Below are 22,342 nucleotides of genomic sequence, written 5' to 3' on the forward strand. Positions count from 1 at the left end.
ACAATGTCCTGGATTTTTCTCAAGATGAAGAATGACAATCTCGGGTCCCTGGGTCTCCCTACGTCCTAAGTCTGAAATTTCCATCCCTTCTGCACAGCGCTGCAAGGGCATCGACCCAGGTGACTCTGGAGGCAGGGCCTGAACTCAGGGCTTGCTGGGACTTTCACCTGAGAGCCTGGAGGAAAGATCAGCGTAGCATTCTGGGGGGTTTACTCAGCACATTTTCCAGGCGGCAGTTTATGGTGTGAAAGTAAACTTCCAATAACCCTTCTGTTCACCGAGCTGTGAGCCTGGAGAGGGACAGGCTGTGGGGCAGCCTTCCTCGGGGCACTTGGAGTTCACAGTCTTGGTGTTTTGGGCTGCGGGGCACTTGAAGGTCACGGGCTTGAGAGCAGAAGAGGCAGGGCTTCCCCAGCATTTGACGGCCTCACTTCAGGTCCTCACTACTGGGTAGTTCATACCTTTACTAGTTAACTTTGAGGCAGTGTGTGTGAAAGAGCGTAAGACTTGGAATCAGGTGTGACTCCAAATCTTGGTTCTGCCAGTTGTGGGACCTTAGACAGCCTCCTCAACTGCTCTGAGCTTCATTTTCTTCCTCCGTAAAATAGGAATGATGACAGCACCCCCTTCAGAGGGTACACAGCCCTGATATACAGCTCATACTGATTCCTTTATTCTTCCAGTAATAGTCCATGCCTGCCTGCTATGTGCCAGAAACTGCGCCGGGTGCTAGGAATACAGAGGTCAATAAGACACAGTCTCTGCCCCACAGGAGATCATTGCCCAGACAAAGCCCAAACTGATTGCTAAGATCAGCTGAGTAATCTACAGCTGTTACTCACTTCGGCACCTTTCTGCTTACGTGCAATGAAAAAAGAACCGTGAATCTTAGGATCAGACAGATTTGGTATCTAGGCTTTGTCACTTATTGGCTGGGTAATCTTCAAGGTGCAAGTTATGCAATTCATTGAATCTCGATTTCCGTTTCAGTAACATGGGGCTAGTAAATCCCACTTTGCCAATCTTACACGGTTGGCATTAGATCAGATGAGGTAATGTATGGAAAAGCCATTTCTGACTTAATAACTTAACACTTATATCAGGTTTTACAGTTTACAAAGCACCCTTCACATACAACTTCTCATTTAACTATCACAACAACGCTGTGCGAACACCTGGCTATTATCCTTCTTGGAGGTGAGGCTACTGAGACCCAGAGAGCATAGGGGAATTCTACAAGGTCGTGTGTTCATCTGGTGCTTTCTCCTCATTGTGACAATCCTCAGGGCAAGGCTGCAAGATAAGCATTTTACAGATATGGAAACTGAGTCACAGGCTAGACAGAGGCAGGCTCATTTTACAGATAAGGAAACTGAGTCACAGAATAGACAGAGGCAGGCTCTCCTTTGAGGGAACCTCCTGGTTCTTCCAGCAGATCTCCCCTCGCTTCTGGCCCTGTTGTTTATCCCTTGTTACGTTCAAGTCAGACCCTGCCTATGTGTGAGATGCAATGAGATTCTTTACACAGAGTTTCCCAGACACCCGAGCTCACTTTTCTCCTCTGGAGACTGCGGGGCCGTCCCTCCAAACTCTCCATCTCCCCGCCAGTTTACACTAGACATGCTGCCTTGGCGCGAAGCTAAGGCTGCCTGGTGGCTGAGCACCCCCCCATCAGTCCTTTACAAGCTGGGTTGTGAGCTCTTGCACATTTTAATGGAAGGGGCCTGAACAGGGTGACCTTGATGTTTATGTGGTGCTAACTGATGGTAACACAACCTGGCAGTGTTGAGCTTCTTTTCTGCAGGTGGGCTCTCCGCCCAAGTGCAGGAGACCCACTGCCTCATGACGGGAGCAGGAATCCGAGATTCTGCTTCATTGGGTCTCACGTTGTAGGCCCCATTGCTATTTTTTTATGTACCTCAATTTTTTTTTTTTTTTGGTCCTTGAAATAAAAGGAACTGCTTTAGTTTTGCTTCTCTGACTCTGCTTTTACACTGAAGCAGATATAACTTCCCAGAGTGGCTGGTGAAAACCAAATAGGATGATGCTGAAGAACGTGCTTTGACAGCTCCTGTGCCCTTTATGTAATGTGAATGGTACTTTGTGAAATTTGGGTCACAGCTCCTAAGTCTCAAGTTTGCTCAGTTGTAAACTGGGGATGACACTGACTACTGCAGAGAGTTGGTGGAGGAATCACTCTCATTTGCTTAATTTCTTGAGCGTTCACTGGGTGCAAATCCAATGGTGAGCGGGCACTGGGGGATCCAATGGTGAGTATGACAGACACGGCTCTTTCCTGACCTCAAGGAGTGACATTCTAGCATGGCAGACGGACATAACCTAATTGAATTAAATGCGCTAAGATGAATAGAAGTGAAGCTTCTAGTATGGAGCCTGGCACATAGTCAGGATGAGATAAACTGTGCACACACATATTCTTATAAGAAGCGAAATGGGGTGTAGTGGCAAGTGTTATCAGACTGAAGTCAGATCAGATGTGAATTCTGACTTATACAACACACCTGATACAAGCAAGCATTTGATAAAGGCTAGGCGACGGTCATGTGATCAACATCGGCACTGTCTGACTACATGCTGGACGGTAGGGGCCTGGGAGGAACCCTCTGACGTACCATAGAGTACACAATCCATACAGTAGACGTGGATTCAGATTCCGACTCTCCAGTCTCCTTGAGTCCGTGCGGAGCCCTTGGGAGAATTACTTAATCTCTCTGGACCATACTTCTTCACCCCCAAAACAGGGAGAGTAATAATGGTCCCCTACAGGGTGAGTGAGTGGTGGTAACCGAAGGAAAGGGTAAATGTGAATGGCTCTATGTAATCTGTGTTATGTATGTTGTGTTCTGTACATTAACTGATTGATGGAGACCTACGGTATCCTGTATCAGTGCAGCCCCGAGTCACCGAGAAGGGAATCGTCTCCCTGAAGAGCAAGATGTTTTCTAGCAGCAGAGCCTCAAAATTTGGGTATGAAACTCTTTCTCTGGTTACCTAGCATGGCACCATCAGCCAAGACCATTAAAACCATTAAAACCATTAAAACCCAGGTAGAAGCCACCTGTGTGCGTAGCTTCGGCTTCCGTTTAAAAGCGGGTGAAAATCCCCAACTGTCCTGAAGTGTCATTCCAAGTCTGTAAAGTTCCTGGCTGAACTATACAGGGCCTTGGAGAGCAACCAGGTCAGGCCCAAGAACACCCTGGCTCTTCTCCCGGGGAAAGCCGCACCCCCCGGCACCTCCCCTTCCCCACCCCACCTCTGCCCTGCCTCACTGGTATCCACGTCTGTCTTCTCTCTAGACTGGAAGCCCACCTGATGGCAGGCTCTTGCTTTTACTCATCTTGGTTCCCAGCAGCAGGCACCAGGTCTGGCAGAGAATGAGCTTTCAACAAATATTTGTTGAAAGAACAGATGAATTTTTTAAAAATCTCATGGAAGAGGTGTTATGTCAGTTGGCTCAACTCTATCCCAGCGCCATATTGTACAAAATTTATTTGGTTAAATATATTCACACAGAGGCTCAGCCTTCTTTGTGCTTAACCTTCTTAGAAACTTATCTTCTCCAATCTCCGACGGATAGCTTGTAACCTTAAAGTGTCTCAGTTCTTACACCCTCACACACATCTTCCTTCGCACCAATGCCCGCGTCATACCTGTTCCCTTTCTATGATGTGGAAGCAGGTGGACACATGACGAAAAGGGTGGGAAAAAGATATGGTTTGGCTATTGGTTAATTGTGCTCCGAAGTGTATACACGAGGAAAGAAGCTGCTGCAGTCTCCTCTCATTAAATGTTAATCCCCGTATGAACCTGGAGGAAGCCTGGGACCTATCACAGCTACGTTTTAATTTGTCTGGACTTACTTTACAATCCTGTTCATTACAACAGCTGGTAAGGGAAGCTGTGCCTCTCCCCTAAAGGGAAATACTTATATATAATTTTCCCATAAAATTTCTTTGACTTGGAAAGATGCTCAAAATTGACACAAGTCGGGGACAGAGGGGACCCCACGCAAGGATCTGTGTGCTTTCCTGCTGAGTAAGGAACAGATACAGGTGAGGCTGTCTTTGAAATTCAGGGATGTGAAAGCAGAGCCTTGGCCCCATATGACCTCCTGGGAAGCCCTTTAATAAGTCTGTATTTAGCACTAAAAGGGATAATAGGGAAAACTGTTCTATTCTGCTTAGGACCTGAGGTTCTTAGAAGTGACCTTAAGAAATTTTAGTAAGGGTTAAATAATTTTAAATGATTTCCACTAGGATTTTCTGTTGCATCGCTAGCTCATCTGAGTTAGTGCCCAGTTTGGGGGATTTCTCTGAAATCCTGGTCCTTGAAAATTCCTTGGGGGAATTTCTCATGAAATCCTTGGACACTTTAAGTCCAAGCTACACTAAACAGCATTTGAGGCAAAAATAAGGAGAAACTGTAGAACCACTATTGGTGGCACACAAATATTACCTCATTAAATCCTCACAACATCCCTGCAATTTTATTTTCACTCCCTTCCCATCACTGAGGAAACTGCTTGGAGAGACTAAGTGACTTACTCAAAGGTACTTAGCTAGAATGAAAGGCAACTATGATTAACACAGCTTTTTGGTCTGTGAACTGTGGGATCAGGTTTAGGCAAAACCTCAGCTGTAATCTGACATATTTCCTTATTAATTATGTATTAGATCCTCACCCCAGCTAGACTAGAGAATCTCTGAAATCAGAGTCTGATTTCACCCTGACTCAATGTTTATCATGTTAAGTACTTTTCCTTTTGTTTGTCTGTTTATCTGTCTTTTCAACCTCCATCCATCCATCTGCCTGTCCATCAGCTCATCCATCTGTCCATCAACCCAATCATCTAATCATCCAATCAGCTATTAAGTCAACAGGCCATCTAACTGCCCATCCATCCATCCATCCATCCATCCATCCATCCATCCATCCATCCATCCATCCATCCATCTGTTTGACTTGGGCTACTTAATTCATCTTTCTGTGCCTCAGCTTTCTCTTCTGCAAAAAAGGATAGAGACACCAACACCTCAGGTTCATGTGAGGCTTAAAAGAACATCATGTAACGTGCCTAATGTCATGTACATCTTTTACAGAGCAAACACTCACTACATGGCAACTATTTTACGTTTATGTGCTAGAAAGGGCCAGGGGAAGGGAGGGTTTGAAGATACTGTGGAGAGCAAGGGGAGGACGTGAACAACTGAGGTTCCTCTCAACAGCCGGAGAGGACTGGATCTGGAGCATAATCAGAAGGACAGGCTTGCTGGGCCCCTCATGCCCTGGGGAGAGGTAAGCGGCAAAGACCCGTGTAAGGGACAGACCAGGATAATGAGAGAACACGTAAACCACGGCCTCCACATTCTCAGTGAGGTAGGAATCTCTGCTGAGGAGGATGCTAATGGATAGATGTGGACATCTGAAAGAGCCCCCTGGGGACTGAGTGTAAGAACTCACAAAGTACCAGAAGAACTGCAGCTCGAACGACCCAGGAGGGGCTAAAGATCATGAGCGTGACATGATTTGACTTAAAGCACTCAGAAGCCTGGCTGTAAGATCAGAGATGGTGAGTGGCTGGAGTGATCCTGGGTTTTGCAAGGTGGATGTGGAAGAAAGGCACAGAAACAGGGAGCCGAGAGTGAGGAAGGGAGACAGCTGGAAGTAAAGGACTGAGGGAACAGGGGGAAATGAAGGAGAAGGAGAGTGAGTCAGGAGAGAGCTGATGCGGGGCAGGAAGTGGCCTGGATGTGGCCAGGGGCTCACCTTCAGGTGTGTTTAGGGGTTAAGAGACAAAAAGAGGAGGAAAACGCAGAGGAGCAGTTTTCTTGGTCAGAGCATGAGAAGGTATCTTAGAGATTCTCTAACCATCCTGTAGACAGGACAACACGGGCCAAAGAGAGGAAGCGCCTTGTCCTTGGCCACACAGTCATGTGCATATTAGTACCTGAGTAAGAACTTGATGGCTGCCTTAGGAAATAGTCATGTAAGGGGCCAGCTAGATAAACGGCTAAAGGCGGGGAGGCCTCACCACTCTTCGGCCCCCTCCTCTGTGCCTCTGCATAGGCTGCTTTCATGGTCTACATGCTCCTTTCCCCCAGTCTTCACATGTTGAAGTCTGGCTCCAATGCCACCTCCTCCCTGAAGCCTCCTTCCAGAGCCCACACTGGAAGGGGCTTCATCTCCTGCCTTCCCAAAGCACTTTATGCAAACCTTTATCAGGGTTGTTAGTCTACCTGTGCTGCCTCCAGAACCCTGCCATCATCAGATTAGTCTCTGTACTCTGTAGTGAGTCTCACACAGAAAATGTATCTTTGGACTGCATCCATGTACCTCCAGATTCCAGTGGTCTGAGGCAGGGCACTCCAGTAACTACTCAAGGTACTATGATTTTGCACAGGGCAGAGGCCTGGATTTGGGCAAGCTGGGTATAAAAGCCTTCTTTGCTACTTCCCGGCTCTGGGAAACAAACACTGCACATATCTGAGCCTTATCTTGGTCATTTATAAAACGGCGGTAATGAATCTTAAAATTGATTTAAAAATATATTGAGGACCTACTATATGCCAGATACCCTTAGAAGCTGGGGATTCAGAAATTGTATTAAGTTATTCCCGTCCTCAAGGAACTCAAGTCTGCCTAGTTGTATAAATGAGCACAAAGCTGGCCACCATGCCTGGCACACAGTAGGCCAATTACAATTTAACTCTCACTTCCACAGGCCAGATATCCCTGCATTTTGAACAATTTGGCTCGAATATAGCACCCAATCTCTCTCCCTCCCTCTCCCACAAAATTGGGCAGATGGCTTTTTAGTCTCAGTGCAGGTTACAGGAAGAAGTCAGAAGGGAGGAAGGTATAGGAAAGGAGCATCTGACTTCCTTACGGTAATTAATCTTCTTTTGACATTGAGGCCAAACCCAAGTCACTCTCCTGCGCTTCTCAACTTCCATCCCTATCACCTGAGAGTCAGAGCGGCTCCAAGCCGTGCTTCGGTCCCCCAGATCTAGATGGCAGAAAGCTAATGAGCCTTGGAAACCACATGGCCTTTCACCTCACTCAAGGAGCTCAGAAAGCGTTCAAACCAAGCAGGAAAATGGACTCCAGTACGTTGGTGCAGAGCAGTCTCCAATCTATTCCCCCAGGACTAGAATTTCAAGCTTTAGGAAGCACCTATCACAGGAAGAAGTAGGTCGCCTCTATTCACCTTAATTGGAGGGTATCTGGCTTCCTGATTAAAGGAGTTCGAAGCTAGCATGGCGGAGGCCTCCAAGTACGCTCTGACTTTGCAGAATGATTACAAGCCGGGAAAGGACTGGTGAGCAGAGAAGCCAAAGAAGGTAACTGGGACGTGTATTTGTGGCCAGGGCTGAACCACTACCCCACTGAAAGGGCCCAACTGGGTATACTGAAGAGACAGCTGATGTTCAGACCTCCAGCCCTGACACCCTTTTGTGAAGGTCCACCTCTCCACCTCCACCATGGACACCTCCTCCTAGAAGTCTCCCAGGCACCTCAAACTGCATGCCAATATTAGAATAAGCTTTCTAAAACCAAACCTGACCACGTCACAGCTCTGCCTGAAACTCTTCAGTGCCTTCCACTGACAGATAAAACCTAAACTCTTCCAAGGCCATTCATGATCTGATGCATGCTAACTTCCTTCACCTCTTCTCCCTCTCATTACTGCCACAGATATCCTAAGCTAAGCTACTCCAAACTGTGGTTCTTTCCTAGAAAATGCCAGGATCTGTCTCATCTATGTACTTGTTGCAAATCTTTGACTTCCACAATGGGCTGCTGCAAGGTGCTTGCCTCTTTCTTCCATCTCTGACAATTCAAATCCAACCTCCATCACCCACCTTAAATCCCACTTCCTCCAAGAAGCCACCTTGATCACCCCGGCTGAAAGCAACTGCTCTTCTCCTGAACCCCTGTAGTACTGCCAGGTCCACTGTGGTCATGATCCAATTTACATGGTTCCTGGCAGTGTCACCAAGTGGAGTGGTACCTTGTAAACCTGATACCTGATCCACGGTCAGTATCGGCGTAAACCTTGGTAATAGCCCATGGCAGGATTACGCAGGGGATAAGCATGGGTTCTGAACCCAGAGAAGGCTGGATTTGAATCCTTTCTTTCCCAGAGTGCCTTTGGGAAAGGCACTGAAGTTCCCTGAACCCTGGTTTCCTGAGAATAACACCGTCTGCAATTTCAGAGGCTTATATATTTGTTGTTTGAATAAATCATGAAGCACATACATGGAGGAGTTCTGTAAAATGTAAATAAAATTTCCATTCAAAGGATAGTTATTATTTTAAAATTACAAAGTTACCATACCAGCCATTTGATTCAGGAAGACAGCCAGAGATTTTGTACAAGATATCAGCTTGGGCATCCAAATAGAAACCTAATTCTGAAGCCCAATTTCAGAAGGGCTTAGATTTGCATACTGAAGAGCTCCAGTTGTGATAGAAAATGTTCCAGGGCTGTCGGCGGGAATTCTACTAAATTACAAAGCTGCCAGCTTCTGGTTTATCAACCTTTGACTCTGGCAGTATTTAGGAGCACGCCTGTTTGGGCCCAATTTCCCAGGCTTTGATTAAATGTTAGGAAGTGACCGTCTCATTGTGTCTGAACCGCCACAGTACTTCCCAGGCAACTGGTGGGCTCTTCTCTGCCTCCTTCTAACACACCCACTTCTTTCTCTGCTTCATTGTCAGTCTCTTGGATATTTATTATTCTGAACTTTGATTTTAGGCTGTCACTGGCTGTTGGGAAAGGGCACAGGAAATGTCAAGTCTCAACGGACACGATTCCTTGGGTGAAATTCTAACCTAGAGTTTCCCCTCCCAGAACATACCTACACAGAAATAGCCCAGTCTGATCGTTTCCTTTTGATGTTTAATTGGATGTCGGTGCTGTGCTTTCTGGGCTGAGAAGCAAATGCTTCTCAGAGAGTGAACAATTCCCGCTACACAAATGAGACTTGTAACAGGGGAGAATGCTCAACGCTGAATCTAATCTTCTCTGCCATCCATGAACAGAAGACAATTTCTCTGGCATTACAGCATCTCACTCAGTCTTTCTGTCATTAGTAAGAATTAAATTCTGTTCCCTCAAATCTAAACGTAATTATATTTTGCCTCGTAAATAAAATTGAATTACCATTTTCAAAATTTAGGGCTAATGCAACTGCTATGTTTAGAGCTTTAATTTTTTTTAACCCTGTTGCTACTTTCAGGTTTTTTTTTTTTTTTTTTTTTAATGGGCTTATTTTGCTATCAATTGTGACTTCATTTGGTAACAGAGCTTTTCTGTTCCATATCTATCTGGTCATTCTTGTTATTAATTATGCTTTGTGATTTGCTTTTCTTTTTGGTAGGGGAGGAGAGTAATAGAGAAGAAACTGGAAGCTCAAAGGATCTGAGTTTGAATTTTAGAAGGTCTCGCTAAGCTGAGGTAGGACCTAAGCCATGATGCACTGAGAGAGTTAAAGAAAGAGCCCTGACGTGGAGTCTGAAAGGGAAATCTTCAATGCGCGTTGAAAGATTTTTTAATTTGAGATTTTCAGCAAGACATTGAGTGGACTCCATGACTGGGACCCTGCCTGCCTCCCTGGCCTCACTTCCTCAGCTCCTACTCTCCAGTCAGACTGAAGGAGGACCGCTCTGTACTTCTGCACATGCTGTTCCCTCTGCTTGGACGGCCCTCCCCTCCTCTGCCCCCAGGAACCCCACCTCAGTCCCCTCTCACAATCTGGCTCACACGTCTCCATCCCGGGGAAGACCTTCCCAGGTTCTTCTCTGTCCCCCTCCTGGCCGAGGGCACGCTCCTGCCCTTGTGCACCCCAAACCCACCATAAATGCGACGGTCGGAGGCCTTAACACCTCATGACTCCGTGTCACCTCCTGAGAGTGGCCTGAGGCACGCTGATCCCCGGGGCCTAGAATGGTCCGGCACATGAGAGGTCAGGAAGGGCTGGGAGTGAATGGAGGGGGCGTGTGTGCTTGTCAGCAGTGGGTGCGCATCCGGAGCTCTTCTGGGGTGCTCTCTGCGGAGGCTGTGCTCCCCTCTGGAAAAAGCTCAGGAAGCTCCGTCCCTGAGCAGAGGCCAGTGTTAGCGCCGTAGGGCCCTTGTGCCGGTGTCTGGGGATAAACGTGTCAGCACGTTAGTGACTCTTCACTTAGACTCGACGACCAGAGTCGGGGGCTGGGGGGAAGGGGGGTGGGTAGAGAGTCTCAGTAACCACAAGAAAACCGAGCCTCCGAGAGAGAAAGCAAGTTGTTCAGGTCACATAGACTCCCATCCAGTTCTGGCTACAGACCTTCACCATATAAGCTGCCCTCAAACTTCAATTCCTGAGAGTTGAAGGACTGTTTGGCTAATTTAGACTCAGTCATGCATTCTAAAAAATATACATTAATACTTTATTTATTGAGTGCTTACTGAGTGCCAGCCACCATGCTAGGCATTTTATATATACATATTAAAACTAATGTGAAAAACAGCCCTGCGAGGCAGGTATCATGAGCCATATTCTTTGGATAAGCTCAGTCTTGAAATTCTAGCTTGGTCCCGCTCCAAATGCCATGCAATTCTTTCTGACTGCACATGCGACGCCCAAATCCATACCACTGAATCTCTAAAAGATCTCCACCTGTTATTCCATGAAACCCAACTGCAATGAAATGGTAAGAATCATAAACCACCAGCATGAGCATTTTACAATCAAAATCTCTGCCAGGTACTGCTTCTGTGAGCCAGCAACCCAAAGGAATAAAATGTATGAGAAGGCCCTCTCACATAAAGGTCATTTATGGAAGGCAAGATTGGAGAGAGCTCGTAGAGAAGTGGAAACGAGGAATGAATTGATGAGGCTGAGGACAGAGATGACTGGGCTGGGGTGGAGGGGAAGGAAGACCCGCGTGAGAGCCAGTGAAGGGGCAAATGATGGGTTTAAGGGATCGAATCTGATATGGTATTCTGGAAAATGCCACAGAGCCTGAAATCTTCTTTAGAAGATTTTAGAAGATTTAGAAGTTATTAGGCTCTGACAGAAAGGTAGGCTTTTCCAATTTTAAGGACCATCTCAAAGAGGTTAAATTCCTCCCCTTTTCTAAGGCAGCTCTGAACCAAGAGGATGAAAAGCCAACTAAAGCACTTGAGGGGGTGGGTGTGGGGAGGCAGCCCTTCTGCTCCGCAGGGCTACTGAGCGTGCCCCCTTTATGCAAAACTGATGAGGCACCCACCCAGCAGGACCACTCCCTGGGGAAGGTGGCTTGAAGGAGGTGAAATGATGCCAGCTCTTATCCAGGAGGGGCTCTGGCTGGCTGGCACTGCCCATGAAATGAACATGGGCTAGGTCTGGAAAGTGAAGGACGGGGCCCAGGAACTCGGTTTTAGCTTTGCAGAGTGTTATGGGGGCGTGGGGGGAGCAGATAAGGTTGGGGGTCGAAGGGGGGAGGTGGGTGGAATCCTGAGAGAAGGGATTAGACTGTCCAGCGGGTAGTGTGCTTGGATCTTCCTGGGCAGAGCCTTTGGCTGTAACCCCTCATTCTTCTTTGATAATTCCCTGGATAAGTCATTCATTCAATAATCACTAGAACCTAATGGCTGTCAGGCCATGCACTAGGGAGAATGACAGACACTGACTTTATGGGGTTCACAGTTTGACAAGAGAGAGGCACGTTTATAATACATGGCTCAGTACACCGAAGAGCTTAGGAGAGGCCTTGAAGCCAGACTTGGGTTGCATCCGTGCTGTGCCACTTTCCAATGGGGAGATGCTGGCAAGGAATTTAACTTAGTTCTGACCTTCAGTTTCCTTATGTGGAAAACAGACGTGGTAATACTTCCTTTACAGGGTTCTTATGACCCTTAACTAAGATAATGGTTGAAAGCACTTAGTTCAGCACCTGATACATGGTAAGCATTAAGAAATGGACAACTCTCTAATTAATGCTCCATCCTGTGACTTATCAGGAAGAAAGACAAGATTAATGGCAAAGAAACCTCTTTGGATGGAAAGAAGACTTGAGGTAAGAGCTGAGGACTTGGAAACAGAGGGCCTAGATTTAATTCAAATTCTGCCACTGATTAGTTACTGCGGGCAAGTCGTTTCCTCTCTCTAACGCCTTCCCATCTGTAAAACAACTGCAGTAGCAATCACCACCACCATCATCACCACCCCCATCACCACCCCCATCACTACCATCATCATCACCACTATCATCACCATCACCACCATTACAACCACCATCATCACCACCCCCATCACTACCATCATCATCATCACTACCATCATCATCATCACCACCATCATCATCACCACCATCATCACCACCCCCACCACTACCATCATCATCATCATTACTACCATCATCATCACCATCACCACCATCATCACCATCACCACCATCATCACCACCCCCACCACTACTACCATCATCATCGCCACTATCATCACCGTCACCACCACCACCACCATCACCACCATCACCACCACCATCATCATCATCACCACCACTATCACCACCATGACAACCACCATCACCACCAGCGTCCCCAAAGACTGACGCAGTGAGGTTCCACTGGGCCCAGAGCTGAGGACAGAGGTGTATTCGGGGTGGCAGTGGGACATATAACCTGTGCTCTTCCAGGCCACAGGAATCTACTTAAACAGTTATCTTATACGGTTCGTCATTGACCACATCAATGAGGCAGGATTTAAGGAGGAATTTCTGAGACGAGACAGCAAGCCAAGCTGCTGAGAACCCAGAGGCCTGAGTAAACACTCGTGTAAAGTCTGACTTCACTGTTTCCACAAACCTAACCAGAGTGCTGGGAAACTCGTCAGCTCACATTTCATTACAGGCTGGTTGTTGAGTGCAGGGCATGTTGATTTAAGCTGCTTTCATTAAATCCTGCTCTCCATGCCAAACAGCACGACATTCATCTCAGGCAAGAGATGGTCCTGCTTCCTAGGAGGGCCAGACGGCAGGGGCCCATTTCTGTCAAGCCCACCACCTAGAGTCAGTCCTACAGGATGTGTCTTCCCGCCTGCAGCTCCTGGTGAGAAGGCTCTGGGCAGTGCCTGTGCCAGCCCTGCTGTGCCAGGAGCAAATAACGTAAAAGGTGTGACCCGAGCTACCCTTGCTGGGTGTCTGACTTGTGCCAGCCGCCATGCTAACCACTTTCTCCATATTTTCTCACTAAATCCTTACAACAATCCCACAGGTAATTTACCTAAAAGGAAAGGAGGGGAAGCAACTTGCTGAAGCCATTCAACTAGTGAGAAGTTCAGTGCCTGTTCACCACCCTGTAGCCGCAGCCCTGAGTACAAAGACAGCTCCCTGGCTAGAGTGGCATCTGCTCAATGAGGCATCTCCCGCTTAGCTTTAGGGCCCAAACTCCATAGTTTTCAAACAGCTTCCGCTCAGTGAAAGTTCCCTCAGAAGGGAGGGAGGGGGAAGACAGGGAGTGCTCCCCGCTACAGGCCCTGTTCTTGGGCACACGTGCACTATACAACTTAATCACCACATGACCCTCTGAGGTGGGCACTGTTATTATTTCCATTTTTCAGACAAAGAAACCACAGTCAAGAAAAGTCAAGTCCCTTGCTAAGGTCACACAGTTAGCACGTGCAGAGCCAGGATGGAGCCTAGGCAGGTACAGCCAGGACAGCAGGGAGGGAGAACCACCGTCAATGCGCTTTCACGAGCCTTCAAACTGGCTTCCGGCGGGAAGTGAGAGCCAGGGAGAAGCTATGGCCGTGGGGAGGCAGCGCGGGGTGCTGGGCAGCAGGGTGGCCCCAGGCTGGGCTCGGACTCCCAGCTGCGGCAGGCTCCGGGTGCCTCAGGTAGGTCACCGAGTCTCAGGGTGAGGGTGGGGAGGTACCATACCTGTCACCCTGCCGCCTGGTGTGTGCATGTGTGTGCGTGTGTGCGCGCGCGCGCGCGTGTGTGTGTGAAAAGGAGAAAGAGAGAGATCTTTGTATGCTTTGAAGCACTCAACAAACACAAATTGTTATCACTATTGCAAGGGGAGACAGGAATTTTGAAGTCATCTATTAAATTCCTGGCCTTGTGGCAATCATGACACTGATTTAGTCAGTTATAGGTTAGAGATTTAAAAACTATAATCCTCGTTTCTGAAAGGGCACCTTTCATCTTGCCTCTCTCAAATGCCTCCGGTACTATCAAGGGCTCTCACCAGTGCGTGCTGTAATCACGCTCATAACATAGCTAACATTAACGGAGCCCCTATCACGCGCTGGGTAGCATGCTATGTGCTTTTTTTTACTTTATCTTAAATAATCCTCCAAATAATCATTTTCCAAATACTAATCCCAGGAGGTAGGTACGCTTGTTATCTCCGTTTTACAAGTTACAGAAGTGAAGCAACTTGCCCAAAGTTATAACTAGTAAGCAGCAGGGCCAGCATTTGCACCGAAGACTGTCAGACTCAGAGACTCTCCTTATCACACGGAGCTCTCTGCATTAGCTTGTGAGGCCCTCTGTTTGACAGCAGCTCTGGGAAGCGAGAGGCACAGAGTTGAGGAAAATGGGCACTCGCAATTCTATGTAAGGCCCTTGCAATGGGCCTGCTGTCTCCTCTTACAGGGCCAACTCAAGAATGCCTAGCGATCGCACTCAAGGTTACACCTGCCTCCGTCAGAGGCTGTGGAGTCTCATCAGGGATTAACAATGCACGGACAGTTATAGTTCTATCAGAAACTAGCTTTGTGGCCACATAATGAACAATACAACCCAGTGTAGCTTTCGGAGGAGCATTCCTTATATTGCTATAAACAGAGCTGTATAAAAAGACTTATTCCTAAAGATGCAGACGTAGAGAATGGACTTGAGGACACGGGGAGGGGGAAGGGTAAGCTGGGATGAAGTGAGAGAGTGGCATGGACATATATACACTACCAAATGTAAAACAGATAGCTAGTGGGAAGCAGCCGCATAGCACAGGGAGATCAGCTCGGTGCTTTGTAACCACCTAGAGGGGTGGGATAGGGAGGGTGGGAGGGAGATGTAAGAGGGAGGAGATAAGGGGTTATATGTATATGTATAGCTGATTCACTTTGTGATACAGCAGAAACTAACACACCACTGTAAAGCAATTATACGCCAATACAGATGTTAAAAAAAAAAGGAATTATTCCTAAGACATCTGTGTTCGTGATCATGTCTTTACATGAGCTTTGCAAACAAGGATAAAGTCCAATTTAGGCTGCATATTGAACATCAATTCTCCATTCAATTGGTAAAGGTAATTCAAAGTATTCCAAAGGCACAAATGCTGCACTGGATCTCATTTTTACCAAAGGTCTCAGCCCTCTTTCCTGATCACTACCAGAACTGTTAATACACAAGATGATGAGCTGACTTGAGCTTCACTTTGTTTCAGCAACGTGGTGTGGTGGGGAAAGTGACTCAGAGCGAAAAAAAATGTTGACGGAGATGCTACCACCACTTCTTAGCCATGTGTCCCTGGGCAGAATTACTCAGAAATTTTCTGGGCCTAAGCTTCTTTATTAGTTGATTTCTCTTCATGCGTTTGGTTGCTCTGTCTCCTGCCCCCCTCTCCAGAATGCAAGCTTGCCAGGGTACAGACTTCCTACCTCTTTATCCCCTCTGCCTTGTTCAGTAAGTATTCACTGAGTAAAATACTATATAAATTGGCAAAATGGGGATGATGATGCCTTTCTCACAGGGTTTTTGTGTGGATTTAAACAGTGGATACTGTCCAGATGAGATACTAGAAGCAACCATGCTTACTACCTACCAGTACTGTGCTGGGTGATTCACCTGTTCCCATCTAATCCTCACCACGAGAGGGTCTCTAAACCATAAAGTGCCTATAAACAGAGGGTGCCCATGTAATCATTCTGTGGACTTTACACATGTAAATTCTGTGGTGAACCAAATACCAAAATTAAGAACACATTCAATCATGTGTTTGTCATTCATTCATTCATTCATTCATTCGTCAAAGTTTATCCGGCAGCTGCTGTGGGCAGGCCTATGCTGAGTCCTGGGAATGTGGAATAAAACAGGTTTGCTACCCTCATGGAACTTACCATCTCGTAGAGGATCTGGCCAGAAAGGTGGGTGAGGGCCACATCACAAAGCACCCTAAGTACCATACTGAGTTTGGACTTCATTCTGGGGAATGGGTGAAACCAAAGGCCCATCCCTGCAGAGCTCAAGGAGGCACAATGTCCCCCATGGCCTCGCCTCTAGGATGGCCATTGTAATGTGAGAGACGAGAATTCAATGAGTCACATCTATCATCATTAATATGGTTAAGGGGCGATGTTTTGACTCTCAAGGCCACCACTATGAAAGAAACTGTGAATATAGGATTTGTGAATCCTCTGCCCCTCTAAGAGTAGAGGTGTTGAAGGCTGGAGTTCAGGGGAAGAAGAAAAGCATTCAGAGACATGGGTAACCCACTGCTACATGACCAAGGTCAGGGTCAGGGCCCTGAACAGGAATGAACGGTGTACACATCACAGTGGAAACCTCCTCCCTCCATCTAAGCTGTGCCCTTATTCTCCCCACATTTACCGACAGAACAGTCGTGTCCAGTCCAGTTTGGGTCACAGCTGCAAAGCCCGGTGTCTGGGAGGAAGGTTCCGTGGCCCGAACACTGGTCCAAGCACGTGGCCCTGGGCGTCTCACAGTTGGTGCCTCCCCAGCCCACAGAGCAGTGGCACTCGCCTCTCACGCAGACCCCCCGGGCCGAACACGTGGGGTCCATGCAGTCCACTGCAACACAGAGGAGAGATAACAGAGGTAAGTATCGGACTAGCAAGGGTGAGGCTTCTTTAAGCAAACTGCTATACTTTGTAGTGGAGGAGCTTCACGTGCTCAGGGAGAAGGACCCAGATTTCCGTGGCGAGGTCACTTGGTAAGGTGAAGAGAATAACTCTAGCAACGGTAGACCTGGTTTCCCGCCCCCACCCGGCGGTTGACTGTTTAACCTCTCAAGTCGCGGCTCCCTCACCTGTAAAACGTGCATACATATCTGTACCTCTTGACTTGAGGTATCCCGTACCTGCTCTGAGCTTCCATCTATAAAGCAGGTCTGGTCAAATTACCTACCTCCCAGGTGGCTATGAGGACCAAACGACACGGATGATTTGAAAGGACAGCAGAGGCTGTAAATCGTTGCAAAGAAGTTATCTGTCCATTGTGTCAGGACATTCAGTAGCGTGACTTGGGCAGACTGTGGTCAGAGCTCATTTAGAATTCAGACGGGATTTTACTTTATTTATCAATTAAATTTTACAGCCCAGTATATTTGACTTTCGCACAAAAGAGTGGGAGACTCGGCCTGGGTATATTAGAGTCACAGACACAAACGGGCAGAGACTTTACAAAGAGCATCATTCTGGGAACAGGCTGTTCATTTTGAGGATCACCTCATGAAGAAAGCCCTTTCACTATTTGGGTTCTTAAAGGAGTTCAACGTAATTACTTCAATGATAAATAGGAAGACCAAAGGTCAGGAGCAACCATTTCATAAAAACATAATAACAAAAACAACAGTAACCATGATATTAGTGTTCATTTAGTTCCTCTTCTATGCCATATCTTGCTATTAAACCTTTTGTATGCATTATCTCATTTAACCCTAACAACGACCCCTTGAGGTAGATACCATTACTATCCTCATTTTACAGATGAGGAAACTGAAGCACAGAGGTTAAATAACTTGCCCAAGATCACACAGTGGTAAGTGGAGGACTTTAAATTTGAAGCACTCTTCTCTGGTATAGATCTCTTGCTATCTCTTCTACAACCTTACTGGTTCCAAAATACATGCGCACATGTATACAGACATCGTACGTAGAACGGTTAACAACAGAAATCAAAAGAAAACAGCACAGCGAAAGAAACAGGGCCAAGTGGAAAATTAAGAAAGCCAAATGAAGGCAAAGAATCTCTTTTCTTGTAGTCTCTGGACACCACTTAATAATAATGGTTTAAACATGACCTGTTGGAGTTCCTGGTAATTAAACATGATAAAAATAATAATAGTGACAAATTTTCATGACCTGCCTCAGATCTCAGAACCTCAGAAGGATTATTCTGGCCCATTAGCCTACTATGATAATTCCCTAGATCCAGAGAGTTTTCCAATTTGACAGGAAACGACTCAGCAGTTCCTATCCCGAGGCCCGTAAAGGTATTTCCCGTTCAGTGAGTGCCTGGACCCCAGCTTGGGGTTGAAGTTATCTCTCAGCCGCCCTCAAAGTTGAATCTATAAATCTCTACTGTGGGGCTTCCCTGGTGGCGCAGTGGTTGAGAGTCCGCCTGCCGATGTAGGGGACACGGGTTCGTGCCCCGGTCTGGGAAGATCCCACATGCCGCGCAGCGGCTGGGCCCGTGAGCCATGGCCACTGAGCCTGTGCGTCCGGAGCCTGTGCTCCACAATGGGAGAGGCCACAACAGTGAGAGGCCCGCGTACCACAAAAAAAAAAAAAAAAAAAAAAAAAAAAATCGGCACTGTTAGCGGAGCAAGCTGGAGGGTGGCAAGTTTAGCAAGAGGCCCTCGGCATCACAGTACTTGTTCCTCAGACACAGTAAGTCTGATAGGGACCCAGGAACGAGCAAAGTGAATCCGATGCTCTCAGAAGCTGGTCCAGGCAGGGAAGAAAGAGCAGAAAGAACTGATGAGAGGCTACCTCCAGGCAATTCATCATCAATTAACCATCACTTCGTAAGGTCAACTGGACAAAGCAAGAGTGGGGTGCAAAGGGAGTTTTGAAGACGACTGCACCTTGGGGCGGTCTAGCAAACCTTGACTGAACTGGCTGAGATTCCTGCCAGAATGCTGTCCCTGCTGTTCCCACACCTAGGGCCATTACCTATGCCACAGTGACCCTCTGCCCAAGAGGTCCCACACAGACTGTGCATCTGCCTTCCCCTTCTGGGGCCTCTGGGGAGACTGGAACCCTAGGGTGCGATTAAAATGGTCTCTTTCCCTCACACTGGGTTAGTTTCCCTGACAATATTTGTTTTGCAGGGAGCTGTGTATAACGTGGGAAGATCAGCGGGCCGGGGGTCGGGGAGCTGAAGGAATACAGGGGAAGCTGGCAGGGAGGTGGGCTCAGCTTTGTGTAGAAGACTGTCTAACTTAGTTTCTTCTCAGAAGAGGTGCCAAGCAGTTACATTTTTTTTTTTTTTCCTGTGCAGATCCTGCCATTCAAGCCAAAATTTCTGGCAGACGCTTGGCCCATTAATGAAATGATGGGGCCTGCATGGCCAGGCTGCAAACACATCTCTTTTCCCCAAATGTTCCACGCTTCAGTGACCACACAAGCTATCGGACTCGCTTCAGAACCCACAACACAGCGGCTCACTTTTCCCTGCAAAAGGCTTAGGTGGGCCCCTCTGCCCCTCCCGCAGCTCCCTCTAAGCGGCCTGCCGGAGGCGTGCCTCAGGCTTTAAAAAACAGGGGGCAGTTTTGATTTGCATTTCTCTAATGATTAATGATGTTGAGTATTCTTTCTTGTGTTTCTTGGCAATCTGTATATCTTCTTTGGAGACGTGTCTATTTAGGTCTTCTGACCATTTTTGGATTGGGTTGTTTTTTTGTTATTAAGCTGCATGAACTGCTTATAAATTTTGGAGATTAATCCTTTGTCAGTTGCTTCATTTGCAAATATTTTCTCCCATTCTGAGGGTTGTCTTTTGGTCTTGTTTATGGTTTCCTTTGCTGTGCAAAAGCTTTTAAGTTTCATTAGGTCCCATTTGTTTATTTTTGTTTTTATTTCCATTTCTCTAGGAGGTGGGTCAAAAAGGATCTTGCTGTGATTTATGTCATAGAGCGTTCTGCCTATGTTTTCCTCTAAGAGTTTGACAGTGTCTGGCCTTACATTTAGGTCTTTAATCCATTTTGAGTTTATTTTTGTGTATGGTGTTAGGGAGTGTTCTAATTTCATACTTTTACATGTAGTTGTCCAGTTTTCCCAGCACCACTTATTGAAGAGGTTGTCTTTTCTCCACTGTATATTCTTGCCTCCTTTATCAAAGATGAGATATCATCTCACACCGGTCAGGATGGCCATCATCAAAATATCTAGAAACAATAAATGCTGGGGAGGGTGTGGAGAAAAGGGAACTCTCTTGCACTGTTGGTGGGAATGTGAATTGATACAGCCACTATGGAGAACAGTATGGAGGTTCCTTAAAAAACTACAAATAGAACTACCATACGACCCAGCAATCCCACTCCTGGGCATATACCATGAGAAAACCATAATTCAAAAAGAGTCATGTACCAAAATGTTCATTGCAGCTCTATTTACAACAGCCAGAACATGGAAGCAACCTAAGTGTCCATCAACAGATGAATGGATAAAGAAGATGTGGCACATATATACAATGGAATATTACTCAGCCATAAAAAGAAACGAAATTGGGTTATTTGTAGTGAGGTGGATAGACCTAGAGTCTGTCATACAGAGTGAAGTAAGTCAGAAAGAGAGAGACAAATACCGTATGCTAACACATATATATGGAATTTAAGAAAAAGACAATGTCATGAAGAACCTAGGGGTAAGACAGGAATAAAGACACAGACCTACTAGAGAATGGACTTGAGGATGTGGGGAGGGGGAAGGGTAAGCTGTGACAAAGCGAGAGAGAAGCATGGGCATATATATACTACCAAACGTAAGGTAGATAGCTAGTGGGAAGCAGCCGCATAGCACAGGGAGATCAGCTCGGTGCTTTGTGACCACCTGCAGGGGTGGGATAGGGAGGGTGGGAGGGAGGGAGACGCAAGAGGGAAGAGATATGGGAACATATATATATGTATAACTGATTCACTTTGTTATAAAGCAGAAACTAATACACTATTGCAAAGCAATTATACCCCAATAAAGATGTTAAAAAAAAAAACAGGGGGCAATAAACTTCAGAAGAAGGAAGAGGGAGAGAGAGAAAAACGTAAGCTTGTTAGCTGGTGTTTTATAAACACAGTGAAACCTGTTAGAACAGAACTGAGAGGGAATGGAAGGGAGGAGAGGGGACAGGATGAAGGCCCAAGAAACCCCCACTATAAACACAAGGACTGTGCAAGGATGCTTCACCAGAGAAACAGAAATAATAAGAGGAATCATTACCAGATGGCCCTTCTCGGGAAAGAAAGCAGGAGTGAAAACATTTCTTTTCAAATAATAATGTAAATCAAATTGCTACACAGGTTCTCTCTTTCTCTCTGTAAATGACCTTGCACTCTGGGGCACCGGCTGATCAGGAGGACAGCTTCCCCTCCTTGGCCCACATGGCATGGTGGGGCTGGGGAGTGGGACAGCCCCACTGCTTCAGGAGGAATCTCCTCTTTGTTTTTCTTTCCTTCAGAGGGTCTTCACCTCAAGTGACTAAATGAAAAGGGAGAGCAGAGGAAGGTCACCATCGTCAGGATGAGAAAGCCAAGTTCCTTTGTTCAGGGGCCGGGCTCCTTGCTGAGCTCAGACAGCCCAAAGTAATCCGCATCAAAGCTAATAGGTCTGAATCAGGACCTCCAGCCACACTCGGGGTTTAGAGACGCCCTTTCTCTGAAAGGTGATGGATGCTTTCCAGACACTAATCCCTTCCCACTCCCCACTCTTAAAATGGGCCTATTATATTCTCTCATTTTTTAGGGGAAATGATGCCTTGAGAAGGGGATACTCATTAAATCCCCAGTGGGTGAGAAGACTAGCTCTCCTTGGAGCCTCCTCCACCCGCTGGAGAAGGTGCCAGCGCCCTAGACGGTGGACAGTGGGAGGTAATGACTACTAACATCGTCCATCAGTTTCAAAGTCCATCCATTTCAAAAGACCCTGGATACAGCGAGTGGAGTGAAACAAGAAATGTGCTTCAATAGTCCCCAGAATGATGCTAATGATATAAGAGCTAACATTTTGGGAGCATTTCCTATGTGGCAGACACTGAGCTACGTGCTCCACGTGGGTCATTTAATCTAGTCCTCACAACGACCCTCTGAGGAAGGAACTCCCATTTTACACATGAGGGAACTGAGGCCAGTAAGTGGCAGAACGAGGACTCAAACCTACATCTAATTCCAGAGTGTGCACTCCCGATGGCTACTCTCTATTGCTTGTGAGAAGACCCCTCCTTTCATCGGGAAATCCCATGTGGTCAGGAGGAAAGAGTACCATGTCTGAGGTGAGAAGACCTGGACTGAATTCCAGCCCTGCCATCAGTTAGTGCTATGACTATGGGCGTGTCGCTGCCCTTCCCTGGGCCTCAGGTTCTTTGTGAGATAGAAGTATTTACTTATCTCACCTGG

At 46.8% G+C, this 22,342-nt stretch overlaps 2 protein-coding genes across 2 annotated transcripts in view; one reads left to right on the forward strand and one right to left on the reverse strand.

Moving 5' to 3' along the window:
- The window catches only part of USP35 (ubiquitin specific peptidase 35), an 873,752-nt gene that overhangs the window by 584,784 nt on the left and 266,626 nt on the right, over positions 1-22,342 (forward strand). The window lies entirely within an intron of this gene.
- Positions 1-22,342, reverse strand: part of TENM4 (teneurin transmembrane protein 4) — a 757,305-nt gene that overhangs the window by 128,609 nt on the left and 606,354 nt on the right. Inside the window, exon 16 of the mRNA XM_049713625.1 lies at positions 16,603-16,803. Coding sequence (XP_049569582.1) covers positions 16,603-16,803 — 201 coding nt within the window. The remainder of the gene's footprint in view (positions 1-16,602; positions 16,804-22,342) is intronic.

The sequence above is a fragment of the Orcinus orca genome, chromosome 8 (assembly GCF_937001465.1).
Source record: "Orcinus orca chromosome 8, mOrcOrc1.1, whole genome shotgun sequence".
NCBI lineage: Eukaryota > Metazoa > Chordata > Mammalia > Artiodactyla > Delphinidae > Orcinus > Orcinus orca.